The sequence below is a fragment of the Phodopus roborovskii genome, unplaced genomic scaffold (genome assembly GCF_943737965.1).
Source record: "Phodopus roborovskii unplaced genomic scaffold, PHOROB, whole genome shotgun sequence".
Taxonomy (NCBI): Eukaryota; Metazoa; Chordata; class Mammalia; order Rodentia; family Cricetidae; genus Phodopus; species Phodopus roborovskii.
Window position 1 is genome coordinate 27,717 of NW_026126446.1, and position 13,600 is coordinate 41,316.

Below are 13,600 nucleotides of genomic sequence, written 5' to 3' on the forward strand. Positions count from 1 at the left end.
AACATCTATGCCCCTAATACAAAGGCACCCACATTCGTAAAAGAAACACTACTAAAACTCAAAGCTCATATAAAACCTCACACACTTATAGTGGGAGACTTCAATACACCACTCTCAACACTAGACAGGACCACAAATCAGAAACTCCACAAAGGAAAAAAAAAGAATTAACAGAAGTTATGTCTCAACTGGGGTTAATAGACATCTATAGAACATTCCATCCAAAGACAAAAGAATATACCTTCTTCTCTGCTCCACATGGAACCTTCTCTAAAATCGACCACATACTAGGTGACATAACAAACCTCAACAGATACAGGAGAATAGGAATAGTCTCCTGTATCTTATCGGACCACCATGCTTTAAAATTGGAATTCAACAACAACACAAATAGCAGAAAACCTGCAAACTCATGGAAACTGAACAATGTGCAATTGTACCACTCCTGGGTCAAAGAAGAAATAAAGAAAGAAATTAAAGACTTTCTAATATTCAACGAGAATGAGGATACAACATAACCGAACTTATGGGACACCATGAAAGCAGTGCTACGAGGGAAGTTCATTGCACTAAGTGCCCATATGAAGAAAACAGAGAATGTTCACATAAGAGAATTAACAGCCCAACTGAAAACCTTAGAACAGAGAGAAGCAAATTCACCCTGCAGGAGTAGATGCCAGAAAATAATCAACTTGAGGGCTGAAATCAACAAAATAGAAACCAGGAAAACAATACAAAAAAAAAAAAAAAAAAAAAAAAAAAAAAAAATCAATGCAACGAAGAGTTGGTTTTTTCAGAAAAATCAACAAGATAGACAAACCTTTATCCAAATTAACGAAAAAGCAGAGACAGAACATGCAAATTAACAAAATCAGAAACGAAACGGGGAACATAACAACAGACACAGAGGAAATCCAGACAATTTTCAGGTCATACTTTGAAAACCTGTATTCCACAAAAATTGAAAATTCAAAGGAAATGGACAAATTTCTGGATAACTATCACTTACCAAAATTAAATCAAGAACAGACAAACAACTTAAATAGACCTATAACCCACAATGAAATAGAAGCAGTCATCGAAAGCCTTCCAACAAAAAAAAGTCCAGGGCCAGATGGATTCAGTGCAGAATTCTACCAGACATTCAAGGAAGAACTAATACCACTACTCCTCAAACTGTTCCACAAGATAGAAATAGAAGGTTCATTGCCAAACTCTTTTTATGAGGCCACAATAACTTTGGTACTCAAACCTCACAAAGACAAAAGTAAGAAAGAAAACTACAGACCAATATCACTGATGAACACTGATGCAAAAATACTCAATAAAATACTGGCAAACCGAATTCAAGAATACATCAGAGAAATCATCCACCATGACAAAGTAGGCTTCATACCTGTAATGCAGGGATGGTTTAAACATACGAAAATCTATCAACGTGATCCACCATATAAACAAACAGAAAAAGAAAAACCATATGATTATCTCCTTAGATGTGGAAAAAGCCTTCGACAAAATTCAATATCCTTTCATGATAAAGGTCTTGGAGAGGTCAGGGATAACAGGAACATACCTAAACATAATAAGAGCAATATACAGCAAACCAACTGCCAACATCAAACTGAATGGAGAGAAACTTAACCCAATTCCTCTAAAATCAGGAACAAGACAAGGCTGTCCTCTCTCTCCATATCTCTTCAATATCGGACTAGAAGTTCTAGCTAATGCTATAAGACAACAAAAGGAGATCAAGGGGATCCAAATTGGAAAGGAAGAAGTCAAACAGTCTCTATTTGCAGATGATATGATAGTTTACATAAGCGACCCAATAAACTCTACCAGGGAACTCCTACAGCTGATAAACACCTTCAGCAAACTAGCAGGATACAAGAAAAACTCAAAAAAATCAGTAGCCCTACTTTTTTCAGACGACAAAGAGACAGAGAAAGAAATCAGAGAAACATCACCCTTTACAATAGCCACAAACAACATAAAGTATCTTGGTGTAACGCTTACCAAACAAGTAAAAGACCTATATAATAAAACTTTGTTACTCTAAAGAAAGAAATTAAAGAAGATACCAGAAAATGGAAAGATATCCCATGCTCTTGGATAGGTAGGAGAAACATAGTAAAAAATGGCAATCTTACCAAAAGCAATCTACAGATTCAATGCAATCCCCATTAAAATCCCACCACAATTCTTCACCGACCTTGAAAGGATAATAATCAACTTTATATGGAAAAACAAAAGATCCAGGATAGCCAAAACAACCCTATACAATAAAAGAACTTCAGGAGGCATCACCATTCCTGACTTGAAGCTCTACTACAGAGCTATAGTTCTGAAAACAGCCTGGTATTGGCACAAAAATAGACAGGTAGACCAATGGAATTGAATTGAAAATCCTGATATTAACCCACACACCTATGAAAACCTGATTTTCAACAAAACAGCTAGAATTATACAATGGGGCGAGGACAACATCTTCAACAAATGGTGCTGGGACAATTGGATGAGGGTGTGTAGAAGACTGCAGATAGACCCATGTTTGTCGCCATGCACAAACTCAAGTCCAAATGGATCAAAGACCTCAATATCAATCCAGCCACATTTTACCTCTAGAAGAGAAAAGTAGGAGGTACCCTGGAACAAACTGGTATAGGAGACCGCTTCTTGAACATAACTCCAGGGGCACAGACACTGAAAGAAACAATTAATAAATGGGACCTCTTCAAACTTAGAGTCTTCCGTAAAACAAAGGACATAGTGGACAAGACCAAACGGCAGCCCACAGATTGGGAAAAGATTTTCACCAATCCTCTATCCGACAAAGGGCTGATCTCCAAAATATACAAAGAACTCAAGAAACTAGTCAACAAAATACCAAATAACGCTCTTAAAAAATGGGGTACAGAACTGAAAAAAGAATTCTCAATAGAGGAAATCAAAAAGGCTGAAAGACACTTTAGAAAATGCTCCACATCCTTAGCTATCAGGGAAATGCAAATCAAAACAACTTTGAGATACCATCTTACCCCTGCCAGAATGGCTAAAATTAGAAACACCAGTGATGACTTATGTTGGAGAGGATGTGGAAAGTGGAACACTCTTCCACTGCTGGTGGGAGTGCAAACTCATACAGCCATTTTGGATATCAGTATGGCGGTTCCTCAGGAAAATGGGAATTAGTTTACCACAGGATCCAGCAATCCCCCTCTTAGGCATATAACCAAAGGATTCACATCCATGCAACAAAGACATCTGTTCAAGTATGTTCATAGCAGCACTATTTGTAATAGCAAGAACCTGGAAGCAACCTAGATGCCCCTCAATTGAAGAATGGATAATGAAGATGTGGCAAATCTACACAATGGAATACTACTCTGCAGAAAAAAATAATGGTATCTTGAAATTCGCAGGCAAGTGGATGGCACTTGAAGAAACCATCCTGAATGAGGTAACCCAGTCACAAAAAGAGGAACACAGTATGTACTCACTCATATATGGATTTTAGACCTAGAGCAAAGGATCACCAGCCTATAATTCACATCACCAGAGGAACTAGGATACAAGGTGTATTCTAAGAGATTCATATACAGTCCCTCACAGAACTGGGAAGGGACAAGTCCCCCAGAGCTCAGGTGAAGTGGGGGGAAGCAGCAAATGGAGAGAGAAGTAGGAGAAAATGAGGGGGAGGAAAGGAAAATGTGCGACCAGGAAGATTGAGCCTGGTTAGGAATAGAAGATGAGACAGGAGAGAGAGAGAGAGAGAGAGAGAGAGAGAGAGAGAGAGAGAGAGAGAGAGAGAGAGAACATAAAAGAGGGAACTAGTATTGGTTTGAAGATAAAATTGAACACAAAGAAAGGTCTAGAGAACTACAAGACTGCTCCCAACTAACAATTTGAGCTTCCGTGGAAAGGCTATCGTAAATGCCCTTCCCGGAAAGTGAGATCAACAACTAACTTCTCCATAGAGCCCTCAATTAATGCCTGTGGAAAACAGGATCAAACACCCACACATAAACACTGAGTCAAACTAGAACCCAGATGCAGATGGAGAGGACAAGACCATGTGGCAGAAGCACATACAGATAGCTTACCTGAACAAGGAGGAGCTAATGGCCACTAGACTGATAGCTGGGAAGCCAGCATGGGACTGACTCAGGCCCCCCTGAATATGGGTCTCAGCCAGAAGGACTGAGCAGTCTAATGGACCTCAGACAGTGGAGCCAGGATGTATCCCTGGTGCACATAAGGACTTTGCAAACATATCCCCCATGGAGGGATAACTGCCTTAATCTAGAGACAGGAGAGAAGCCCTAGTCCCTACTTCACATGACCTGACAGATCTACATGACCCCAACTGGATGGCATTCCCATACATATGGAATTGGGGTGGGGTGATGGGAGGGGAGGGTGGTTAGAATGCATGTGAGAGGGCAGAGAGGGTAAAAGGGAGAGTAAAAGGGAGGGAAGGAGAGAGAGAGGGAGGGAGGCAGGGAGGGAGGGAGGGAGGGAGGGAGGGAGGGAGGGAGGGAGGGAGGGAGGCAGGGAGGGAGGGAGGGAGGGAGGGAGGGAGGGAGAAGGGAGCAGACTCAAGAAAAACTGCTACTAAATTCAATGTGGGATTTGGGGGTGGGGGGAACACCTATAAGACAGAGACAGAAAAAAGGTGACAGCAAATTTACTGGCTTGGACAAATACATGAACTGATAGGAGATGTCATTCTGTATATATGTTTCTCATACTGGTTAATAATAAAGCACTGTTAGCCAATAGGGTAAGAAGATAGGAGGGACTAGGAGACAAGGAGGAAATAGGAAGTAGTAAGGAGGAGTCAAGATGGAGAGTCTGAAGAAAGCAGTATGCCGCCGGCTCCCCCGGTAAGAGAAATACATAGATCAGCAGAAATGGGTTAATAATTAAGGCAGAGCTAGCCGATAAGAAACAAGTAACCGGGCCAACAGCATTGTATCAAATACAGAGTCTCTGTGTATTATTTGGGGCTGGCGCGGCGGCAGGACAATACCAGGCGGCGGGCGGAAAAACCGTACCCCTTACAATGAACAGTAAGAGTAAAGAAGGAAAGGTGTCTTTTTGCTTGTCAGCTCTTTACTGGACACGTTACAGTTATGGCACATGTGAACAACAGTAAAGTGAAAACAATAACCAGGAAGTTAAATTCATAAATATGGATGGAGTACATGTCCTATCTGACCCAGAATAGAACTGAGGACCATTACAATAAACAGAATGTTTATTTGCCCAAGAATTAACAAAAAGAAAGCTAAGAGGACAACAGTATTCAGAGCACTTCCTGAGAAACCGTCATATCTGAAAGGAGGATAGAATAGTCAGATGACAGAACCAAAAAAAAAAATATATATATATATATATAACAATTGACTATTTCTTTTCTCTGTCTTCCCAATGAAAGTAACTCTGTAAGCATGGACCCATTCCCCATGGCATCAGTGATCCCTGTTAACACATAATATTCCATTTATGTGAATATACTGTAATTCTTTAAACTATCTATCCACCCAATGAACATTTAGATCACTTTCATCTTTGAGATCTCAGTAAATGTTACATCATCTTTGAAAGAAAAAATAAACAAGCAATGAAAGCAAATAAATATACAAAGTGAAGGGGGTGAGGGGAACACTGGGTTTCAGTCCATGTGGTACCATAGCCAAGCTAGATTTCCTAACACAGGTTCAAAGATACTTGCCATTGACTTGTCAGTAACCAATGCATTCCAAATACTTGTCATAGCCTGTCGAATTCCAAGATTGGGATCAAACTGGTAACGATAAAGTCGAGGAACTAGTTGAGGCAGAAAAGGAGCCAGTTGTTCTCCAGCTCTAGTAGCAATTACATTAAAACCAAAAGCAGCACCCTATAAATAATAAAAAGAGTGACTTATATGTGCCTGCCATAGTAAAATACCAACACATAAAATACAAAAACAAGTCACAAAATATTCTTTCTAAAATTTGTCCTTGAATAGAGCATTATTTAGTATTCGAGCTTTAGCAATAATAATGGCTAATATGGTAGTTTGACTTTTAGACATAAACCTTTCAAAATTAACTACATATCAACTGGCACTACATGGTTAATATACCAAGTTTGGTTTTGGAGAAAATACAAACTAAAAACTCAGTGAGAGCTGGGGGTATTTCATCCAGTAGTAGAGCACTTGTCATGTATGCATGACACCCTGGTTTGACCTCCAGCAAAAATTTAAGAAACAAAACAATATAGCAACTTACCTTCCTGGAGTTCCACATTGCATGGTGATTTGCCAGATTCATAAATTTATATACCAGATCTGGCTGACTAAGATCACTTGCCAGAGAACAAAGCTCTTTGTAAGTAGAAAGACCCTGGCTTTGAAACAAAAAGAAATACAAAATAAAAACATTTTTCTAGCTATCTTTGCGTTGATGTGAATTTTACCACCAATATTACAGGTGGACTCTTTTAAACTATCCTTTCCCTGAGTTACTAATACCATGTTCATCACTGAGGAGACAGAAAAAAAGAATATAAACTCATATATCTCTATTATCAATAATTCTTCAGTCTTTCTGCTGGTAAATAAATATTGTGATTTGAATGTGAAAGGCCTCCCATAGGCTCATGTGTTTGAATTCTTGGTGCCCAGCTCATGGCACTGTTTTGGAAAGTTGTAGAATCGCTAAAAGGGCTGATCTTTGTTGTCTGGAGGAAGGAGTTACTCAGGAATAAGCTTTGAGATATTAGAGTCCAGTCCCATCTCTCCTTTCTATTCCACCAAGAGGTCAGGAGTTGGAAGCCCAACTAAACACTCCTACAACCAGAGTCATCTACCAGCATTCCTTCCCTTTCATGATGGATCTTACAGCATCCATCTGTGAACCAGAATAAGCCCTCATACACTAAGTCACTTTTTTATCAGGTATATGGTAGTAACAAGCACAATACCTAAAATGCATCTCCACTTCCCATGGAACTGAAGCTCTTTGCACCTCAGAAGACAACTCAACAACTCATCATATTGTACACAATCTCTCATAACCATGAATCATTTGAAAATCTCTTTGTATTAAATTTCCTTGAAGTAAATTTTAGTTGCTTAAATATCATTTTGTGAAAAATCATCACTTTTTTAATTCAGAAAGAAGCTAGATACAGTAGTTTGTACCTCTGTAGTCATACCAGAGGATTCAACTGAGCCAACTAGTTCAGGAACCACCTAGACAATATAATAAGACCTTATCCCCATAAAAGAGAAAGGAAGAAAAAACAAGACAGAAAAGCTCAGAAAGAATCGTAAAAAACAAGGAAATAAAAAGGACTTTCAAAGTGAAAACAGTGAGATACAGAATAACAGGAGAGATAAACCACCTGGAAGTAGACAGATAGTTCTGAACCTAATGTCAGTCTCTGAGAATCTTAAGTCTTTACGGTCATGGTCACCCACAAAGCAGCATACCACAAGTTATTAGTCACTGAACAGGCATAAATGCCTAAAAAGTAGGCCCAAGGTCAAGGCTCTGTGCCTCAGAGAAGGACAACCTTGAAAGGCCATGTCATCCTAGCTTATAGCACCTCAGGAATCTAGTGTCCAGTGAGGCTATGGAACTTTCCCTCTACATCAGCTATCTACTTGCTCACCCCTCCCAAAGACATTCCCAAGGGTATTCTCCAATAAACTTCCAGCATACCAATCTCTAGCTCAGAGTCTATTTCCAAGGAAACCCAATCTAAACAATAGAGTGTTTATTTATCCATCAACAAACAACATTCCTGCTATGTCTTAGTTGATCACTGGTTTTAGATTTAGCACACTTACCCATCAGGTGTTTTGCCAAGGCCTCCCCCTTGAAATACCACTGTCTCTCCAGAAACTTCATGTTTAGCTCTAAAACAAATAAAAATTTAGCTTCAAATTTTCTATACAAACAATAAGCAAATGGATACATCCATTTTCAAACTAATAAAATCTGTATCTAGTGTATGAAATATATAAACTATTTTTTTCTGCCAGACTGGAAACTTTCTAAACTCAAATGCAAACAAATTTGCAGATACTAAAGATTTCTGTATAGAGTTATAACCAAGGTTATAAAAAATTATTTTAAAGTGTGTTATATTTGTTTATACTGAAAAACATTTGTTTTAATGATGCAAGATGAGCTGCACTCTTTTATGTTACATTTGTTTAACTCTGTGAAGCTGTACTACTTTGCCTGTCTAAAACACCTGATTGGTCTAATGAATAGCAATAGCCAATAGCAAGGCAGGAGAAAGGATAGGGGGGGCATAAATAGGAGAAACAAGAAAAGGAAGGAGGACGGCACAAGATAGAACAAGGAGAGAAGGATGTCAGGGGCTAGCCACCCAACCCTCCAGCCAAACATGGAGTAACAGTGAAAATAAGAAAAGGAAAAAGCCCAGAGACAAAAGGTAGGGGGGATAATTTAAGCCAGGACTGTTTCACAGAGAAACCCTGTCTCAAGACAAAAAAAAAAAAAAAAAAAAAACAAGGAAAGAAAAACTAGCAAGAAATAAGCCAAGCTAAGGCCAGGCATTTATAAATAGTAAGTCTCCGTGTATTTATTTCAGAGCTAGGTGGTGGGCCCTCAAAAAAGCTAAGAGTAAATAACAACCAACAGCACAGGAGGTTAACAGAAAGCAGCAAGCAATTGCAAAACCAATCCCCCTCCATGTACTCATCACAGATCAGATTATAAATGACATTCAAGTTTATTAATCACATCTTAACTCTCTTTAGCCAAAGGTATTATAGTGTTTTTCTAACCTGAAGCTTTAATTGTCATGAGACAATTCAAGTTTGAAAACATGACCTAGTTCATGTAAATAGTATATACACTGGGATAATTAAACTGTGTAACAATCATATGCAATGGCTTAATTAGAAAATATAAGGTAGAATTTTTCCTTATTCCATATCATAATATGAATGTCCTATGTATTCGTACCAGAAATTTTTAAATTCTATACCTTTTGCCAGTCATAAGTGTTTCTACAAGTGTAGACACCAATTCTTGTTGATCTTGTTCACTGCCCAGTTCATAAACCAACCCAAGCCCTTTTGAGGCAACATCTTGACTGAGTTCTTAAAAAAAAAAAAAAAAAAAAAAAGACAAAATTACACTATTCTAAAAGAAATTTATCTCCTGACCAATTATTTTCTATCAAGTACTTATCTTTACTCTAAAATGTATTATATAAAAGTAGAGATATAAAAGCAGAATCACTCTATTTTCCTAAATCAACTCAGTAGACATGATATCATGAGTCAACAAAAATGAGAAATCATGATAAAAAAACTAATAAAATGCCAATAAACTACAGTGTCACAGTAATAACTATGGTATCATAATATTAACATAAGTGGTTTATATTAAAGATAAAACAACTACCCTGACACCCATATGCAATTTTAGAAAAATAAAGGGAATGTAAGTCTACACGTCTTAAATGAGATTTTTTTTTTTTAAAGCTATTATTTAAATTTCTAACATATTATGCTTCCCTGGCTTTAATCAAAGAGGACAAATAATCACAAGTAGAAAAAGTTTAACACTAATGTTAAGGCCCCAACTCCATTTTAAAAATATAAAGTTGCAGAAGCTGTTTTAATTCATACATAAAAAAGAATTTCAATTTCCTGTACCCTAGGAAAATGGTACTAGTTAATCTTGGCTTTCACTTTAATACAATTACCTTTAATACTAAAAAAAATTAATTTTTAATATTATTGCAATTCTAGGTAGAGACAGAATTTCATGACCCTCCTGCCTCTTACCTCCCACATGCTGGGATTAAAAGCATATGGCTGGTTTTATTTTACAAGTTTTTGTGCTACATTTCATTTCAATTTTTAAAATTTAAAATAATAAGTTTAAAGACGCTAACAAGTCAAGTAGTTACCAACAACCTACCATCATTTTCTGACAGAACCGAAACAAATGCACTCTGAATTTCCTTAAGATGAGACTGGAAGAAGAGAAAAGGCTTTAGAACACTTAAGACCTACAGATACAGAGAAACAAGGATCTCACTGTTATGATACACTGAGGCCAGAGAGTCAGTATTAAAGCAGTCATCCACCTTTCCATTCCCTCATCTTTATTTACAGATGTCCATATTAGAAGTTGTACCCTCAAAGGTAGTCTAAGCATTCAGTCTAACCTTTGTCTCAATATGAGTATCCCCATTACTAGCACTTCTGACTTTACATCTTCACATTAGGTCATTTTCTTGTCAGTATTAATCATATCATCATCCTTACTGTTTCACATGGAGCTTATTTCTGAACTATTGCTATTTGTTAATGATTCCAAACTCATACACTTTCTTGCTGTTTTAATTTATAAATACTTATAGAGTTCATCACATATACAATTCATATTATGAAGCATACCTTCACTTCTATATGGGTACTTAGCTTCCTCACAAGAGAAAGGAGCCAGATGCAGGCTGCTTGCCTCACATGTGGGTTGGGACTGATAATATGCTTACTTAAAATAACTTCTAAAACCCAGGGAACAACATCATTCATTTTGGCACCTGAGGAAAAAGCGAAGAAAGATCACAGTTAAAACATTTTTCCTATAAAAAAAAAATTTCCACAAAAATCATACAATAACCTGATGTTAAAATTCAAATGACCAAGAATGTCCAGAGCCTAGCATAAACTAATCTTTTTAAAGTATCAAATAACTAGTTCATTGGATTGAAAAATTATCCCACTCTCTTCAATCTCAGCAACTTTTTTCTTTACTAAATCTTTCTAAACTTCCTTCTAAAAACAAACTAAGGAATATCTTTACATTTCACTTTTGTCATTCAGCTATTAACACATTTGTCTCTTCCTCATTACTCGGGGGGTTCACAATCCTAAAAGCACTAGAGCTTGATGAATGGCCCTTCTCCCTTCCATTATACAAATGTCAACTTTCTTTTCCTCACATGCATTCAAAGAGAAGTTTCAGAGAGCTAGTGTGGCTTCCATCAACCACAGTCATACTTATACTGTAAGAAAAACACTTTTTTTTATTTAAGTCTCTCTATGATAAGATTACATAATAATAGGTGAAGATACTACAATAATAAACATTAACTATAACACTAAGCACAAAACTATATTCATTACAGAATATAATTCACAATGGTATTGTTACCATGAAAATATTCCTATTTAATTTTCCCAACTAAGATAAAATAAAAATACTTTATGATTTTTCTTTCAAAATAAATATTTAAAATAATCCTGGTTCAATATTAAAATATATTTTCAATTCTAAATTCAACCCAACACTAGAAGATATTTAAGTTTGTGTTTTTGGATTTTTGTTTTACTTTGTTGTGTTTTGAGTGTACCTATGTACACATGAATGAAAGGGCATGCATGAGGAAGTGAAGGTCAGCTTTGCTACAACTGGTTCTATACCACGTGGTCTACTGATAGAACTCAGGGTATCAAACCTTAACTGCAAGCACCTTTACTTGCTAGCCCTTGAATTTGTTTTTGTAGTATTTTTATTTTGTTTTGCTTTGTTTTGTTTTTGAGACACATACAGGCTTTGATCTCATTATATAGCCCACATGTCCTTCAAGTTGCAATCCTCCTGCCTCAGCATCCCAAGTGGTGGGATTACAAGCATACATCATCTTTTTGTTTTGTTTTCGTTTTTCAAGACATGGTTTCTCTGTGGCTTTGGAGCCTGTCCCAGACATCCACCTGCCTCTGCCTCCTGAGTGCTGGAATTAAAGGTGTGGGCCACCACCACCCAGTAATACATCATTTTATTCTGAAATCTTAATATCTGTAATATATACTCAGAAACCACATACATACTCTCATTATGTAGTCACTAAATTCTAGCATACTTCCAGGACTAGTAGGAGCTAGTGGAGCGTCATTAAATACAAGAGACTCGGAGAGTTTTCATTTTCATACTCAATCTTTTGGGGAGACACAGAGACAAGATCTCACTATGTAGCTCTAACTGGCCTAGAACTCGATATGTGAACTAGACTGACCTTGAACTCAGAGATACTCCTGCCTCTGCCTCCTGAAAGTTGGGATTAAAGGCACCACCAGGCCCAGCCATGTTCAATCTTTTTTTTTTTTTTTTTTTTTTTTTTTTTTTTTTTTTCCCCTTTTTGGTTTTTCAAGACAGGATTTCTCTATGTAGCCCTGGCTATCCTAGAATTAGCTCTGTAAACAAGGCTGGCCTCAAACTCACAGCAATATGCCTGCCTCTGCCTCCAAGTGCTGGGATTAAGGGCATGTACCACCACCACCTGGCTTGTTCAATATTCTTTAATTAACCATTCTCCTTGACAGACCAAATTAGAAGTCCTGTATCAATACTTGGGGAAAAATTATTTTTGCCTCAAATATGACAGAGAACAGAAGGAAGTCAATCAATAACTGTAAATCAATTAGGTAAGTATTTGATACCAGCAAGAGGTGTATATTCTTCTTCAGTCACCACCCAGGCATCTCGGGCAGCCACAGAGTTAGTTCCTATTGCAGCACTGGTGATGGCTTCACCAATGGTGAATTGAAGTTCGATCTGCTTAGCCTGCAATGAAGGGAAAAAAGTCCACAAATAAGAGCATACCCCCCACAAATATCTATTTCTATAAAAGAGCTGCTTTGTACCTTACTTCTCACTCTTTTTTCTCATTTAAGCTAACTCAGCAGTTCAAAAGCAGTTGGAGTAAAGGATTGGAGAACTAGGAAGGATTTAAAGATCATTTCTCACCACCATGAGATGGTTTCTCACCCTCAGCACAGAATCAAAATGCAGTGGTTGATCTTTGAAAACATAATAGGCTTACGAAAGGGGTCTGGGTGGTTCAAGGTAAAGCCACAGAGACCTCAATGCATATTCTACTCAATTTTTCATCAGCTACAAATCCTCATCTAAATTTTTCTGAGCCTCACCATGTTCGGTGGCTAAATGAACACCCATCCCATCATTCCCCTAATCAGACCATAAGAATTAAATGATGTTAATTTAGACAAAGCTGTCACTATTTAGTATGCCTGACTACAGTAACTATAGAATGAATAATGGCTACTACATTTTTTTATAAAAACTCTTCACACTTGTCTACGATATCTGCAAGCTACTCTCAAAAGGTCCCAAAAAAAGTAGAGAATGAAAAGGCAAATATAAAACGCTAAAACTTGGTAAATCTAGATCAAAGGGTACACAGGAGTTCCATGCATTATTTTTAAAACTTCAAAGGCCAAACAAAATTCTATGTAGCTACATACTCAAATATTTACATTTTAATTCATAAATTTTGGTGCTGTTTTACAAGTAGAAATCACTGTCCCCACACTGGAAGTGGATCTGCTTCACCACCCTCTGGTATTTTCTGTTTACTGTGAAACAGTAAGTATAAAAGAAAGACGCAATAAAGAATGGAAAACATATGAGGGATGTAAGCATAATGATTACACAAAAACACTTTGTACTGTTATTCTTAATTTAGTGTTAGGATCTTCATGAAGCACCAAGTGCTCATACCATAGAATTCCTAATCTAGATCAACAGGG

The 13,600-nt window shown here is 37.3% G+C and overlaps 1 protein-coding gene across 1 annotated transcript in view; it reads right to left on the reverse strand.

The window, feature by feature from the left end:
• The window catches only part of Ecpas (Ecm29 proteasome adaptor and scaffold), a gene marked incomplete at its 3' end in the record, with an annotated part of 129,567 nt that overhangs the window by 27,558 nt on the left and 88,409 nt on the right, over positions 1–13,600 (reverse strand). Inside the window, 7 exon segments of the mRNA XM_051187859.1 lie at positions 5,738–5,905; positions 6,282–6,399; positions 7,847–7,915; positions 9,019–9,133; positions 9,963–10,017; positions 10,445–10,590; positions 12,491–12,614. Coding sequence (XP_051043816.1) covers positions 5,738–5,905; positions 6,282–6,399; positions 7,847–7,915; positions 9,019–9,133; positions 9,963–10,017; positions 10,445–10,590; positions 12,491–12,614 — 795 coding nt within the window.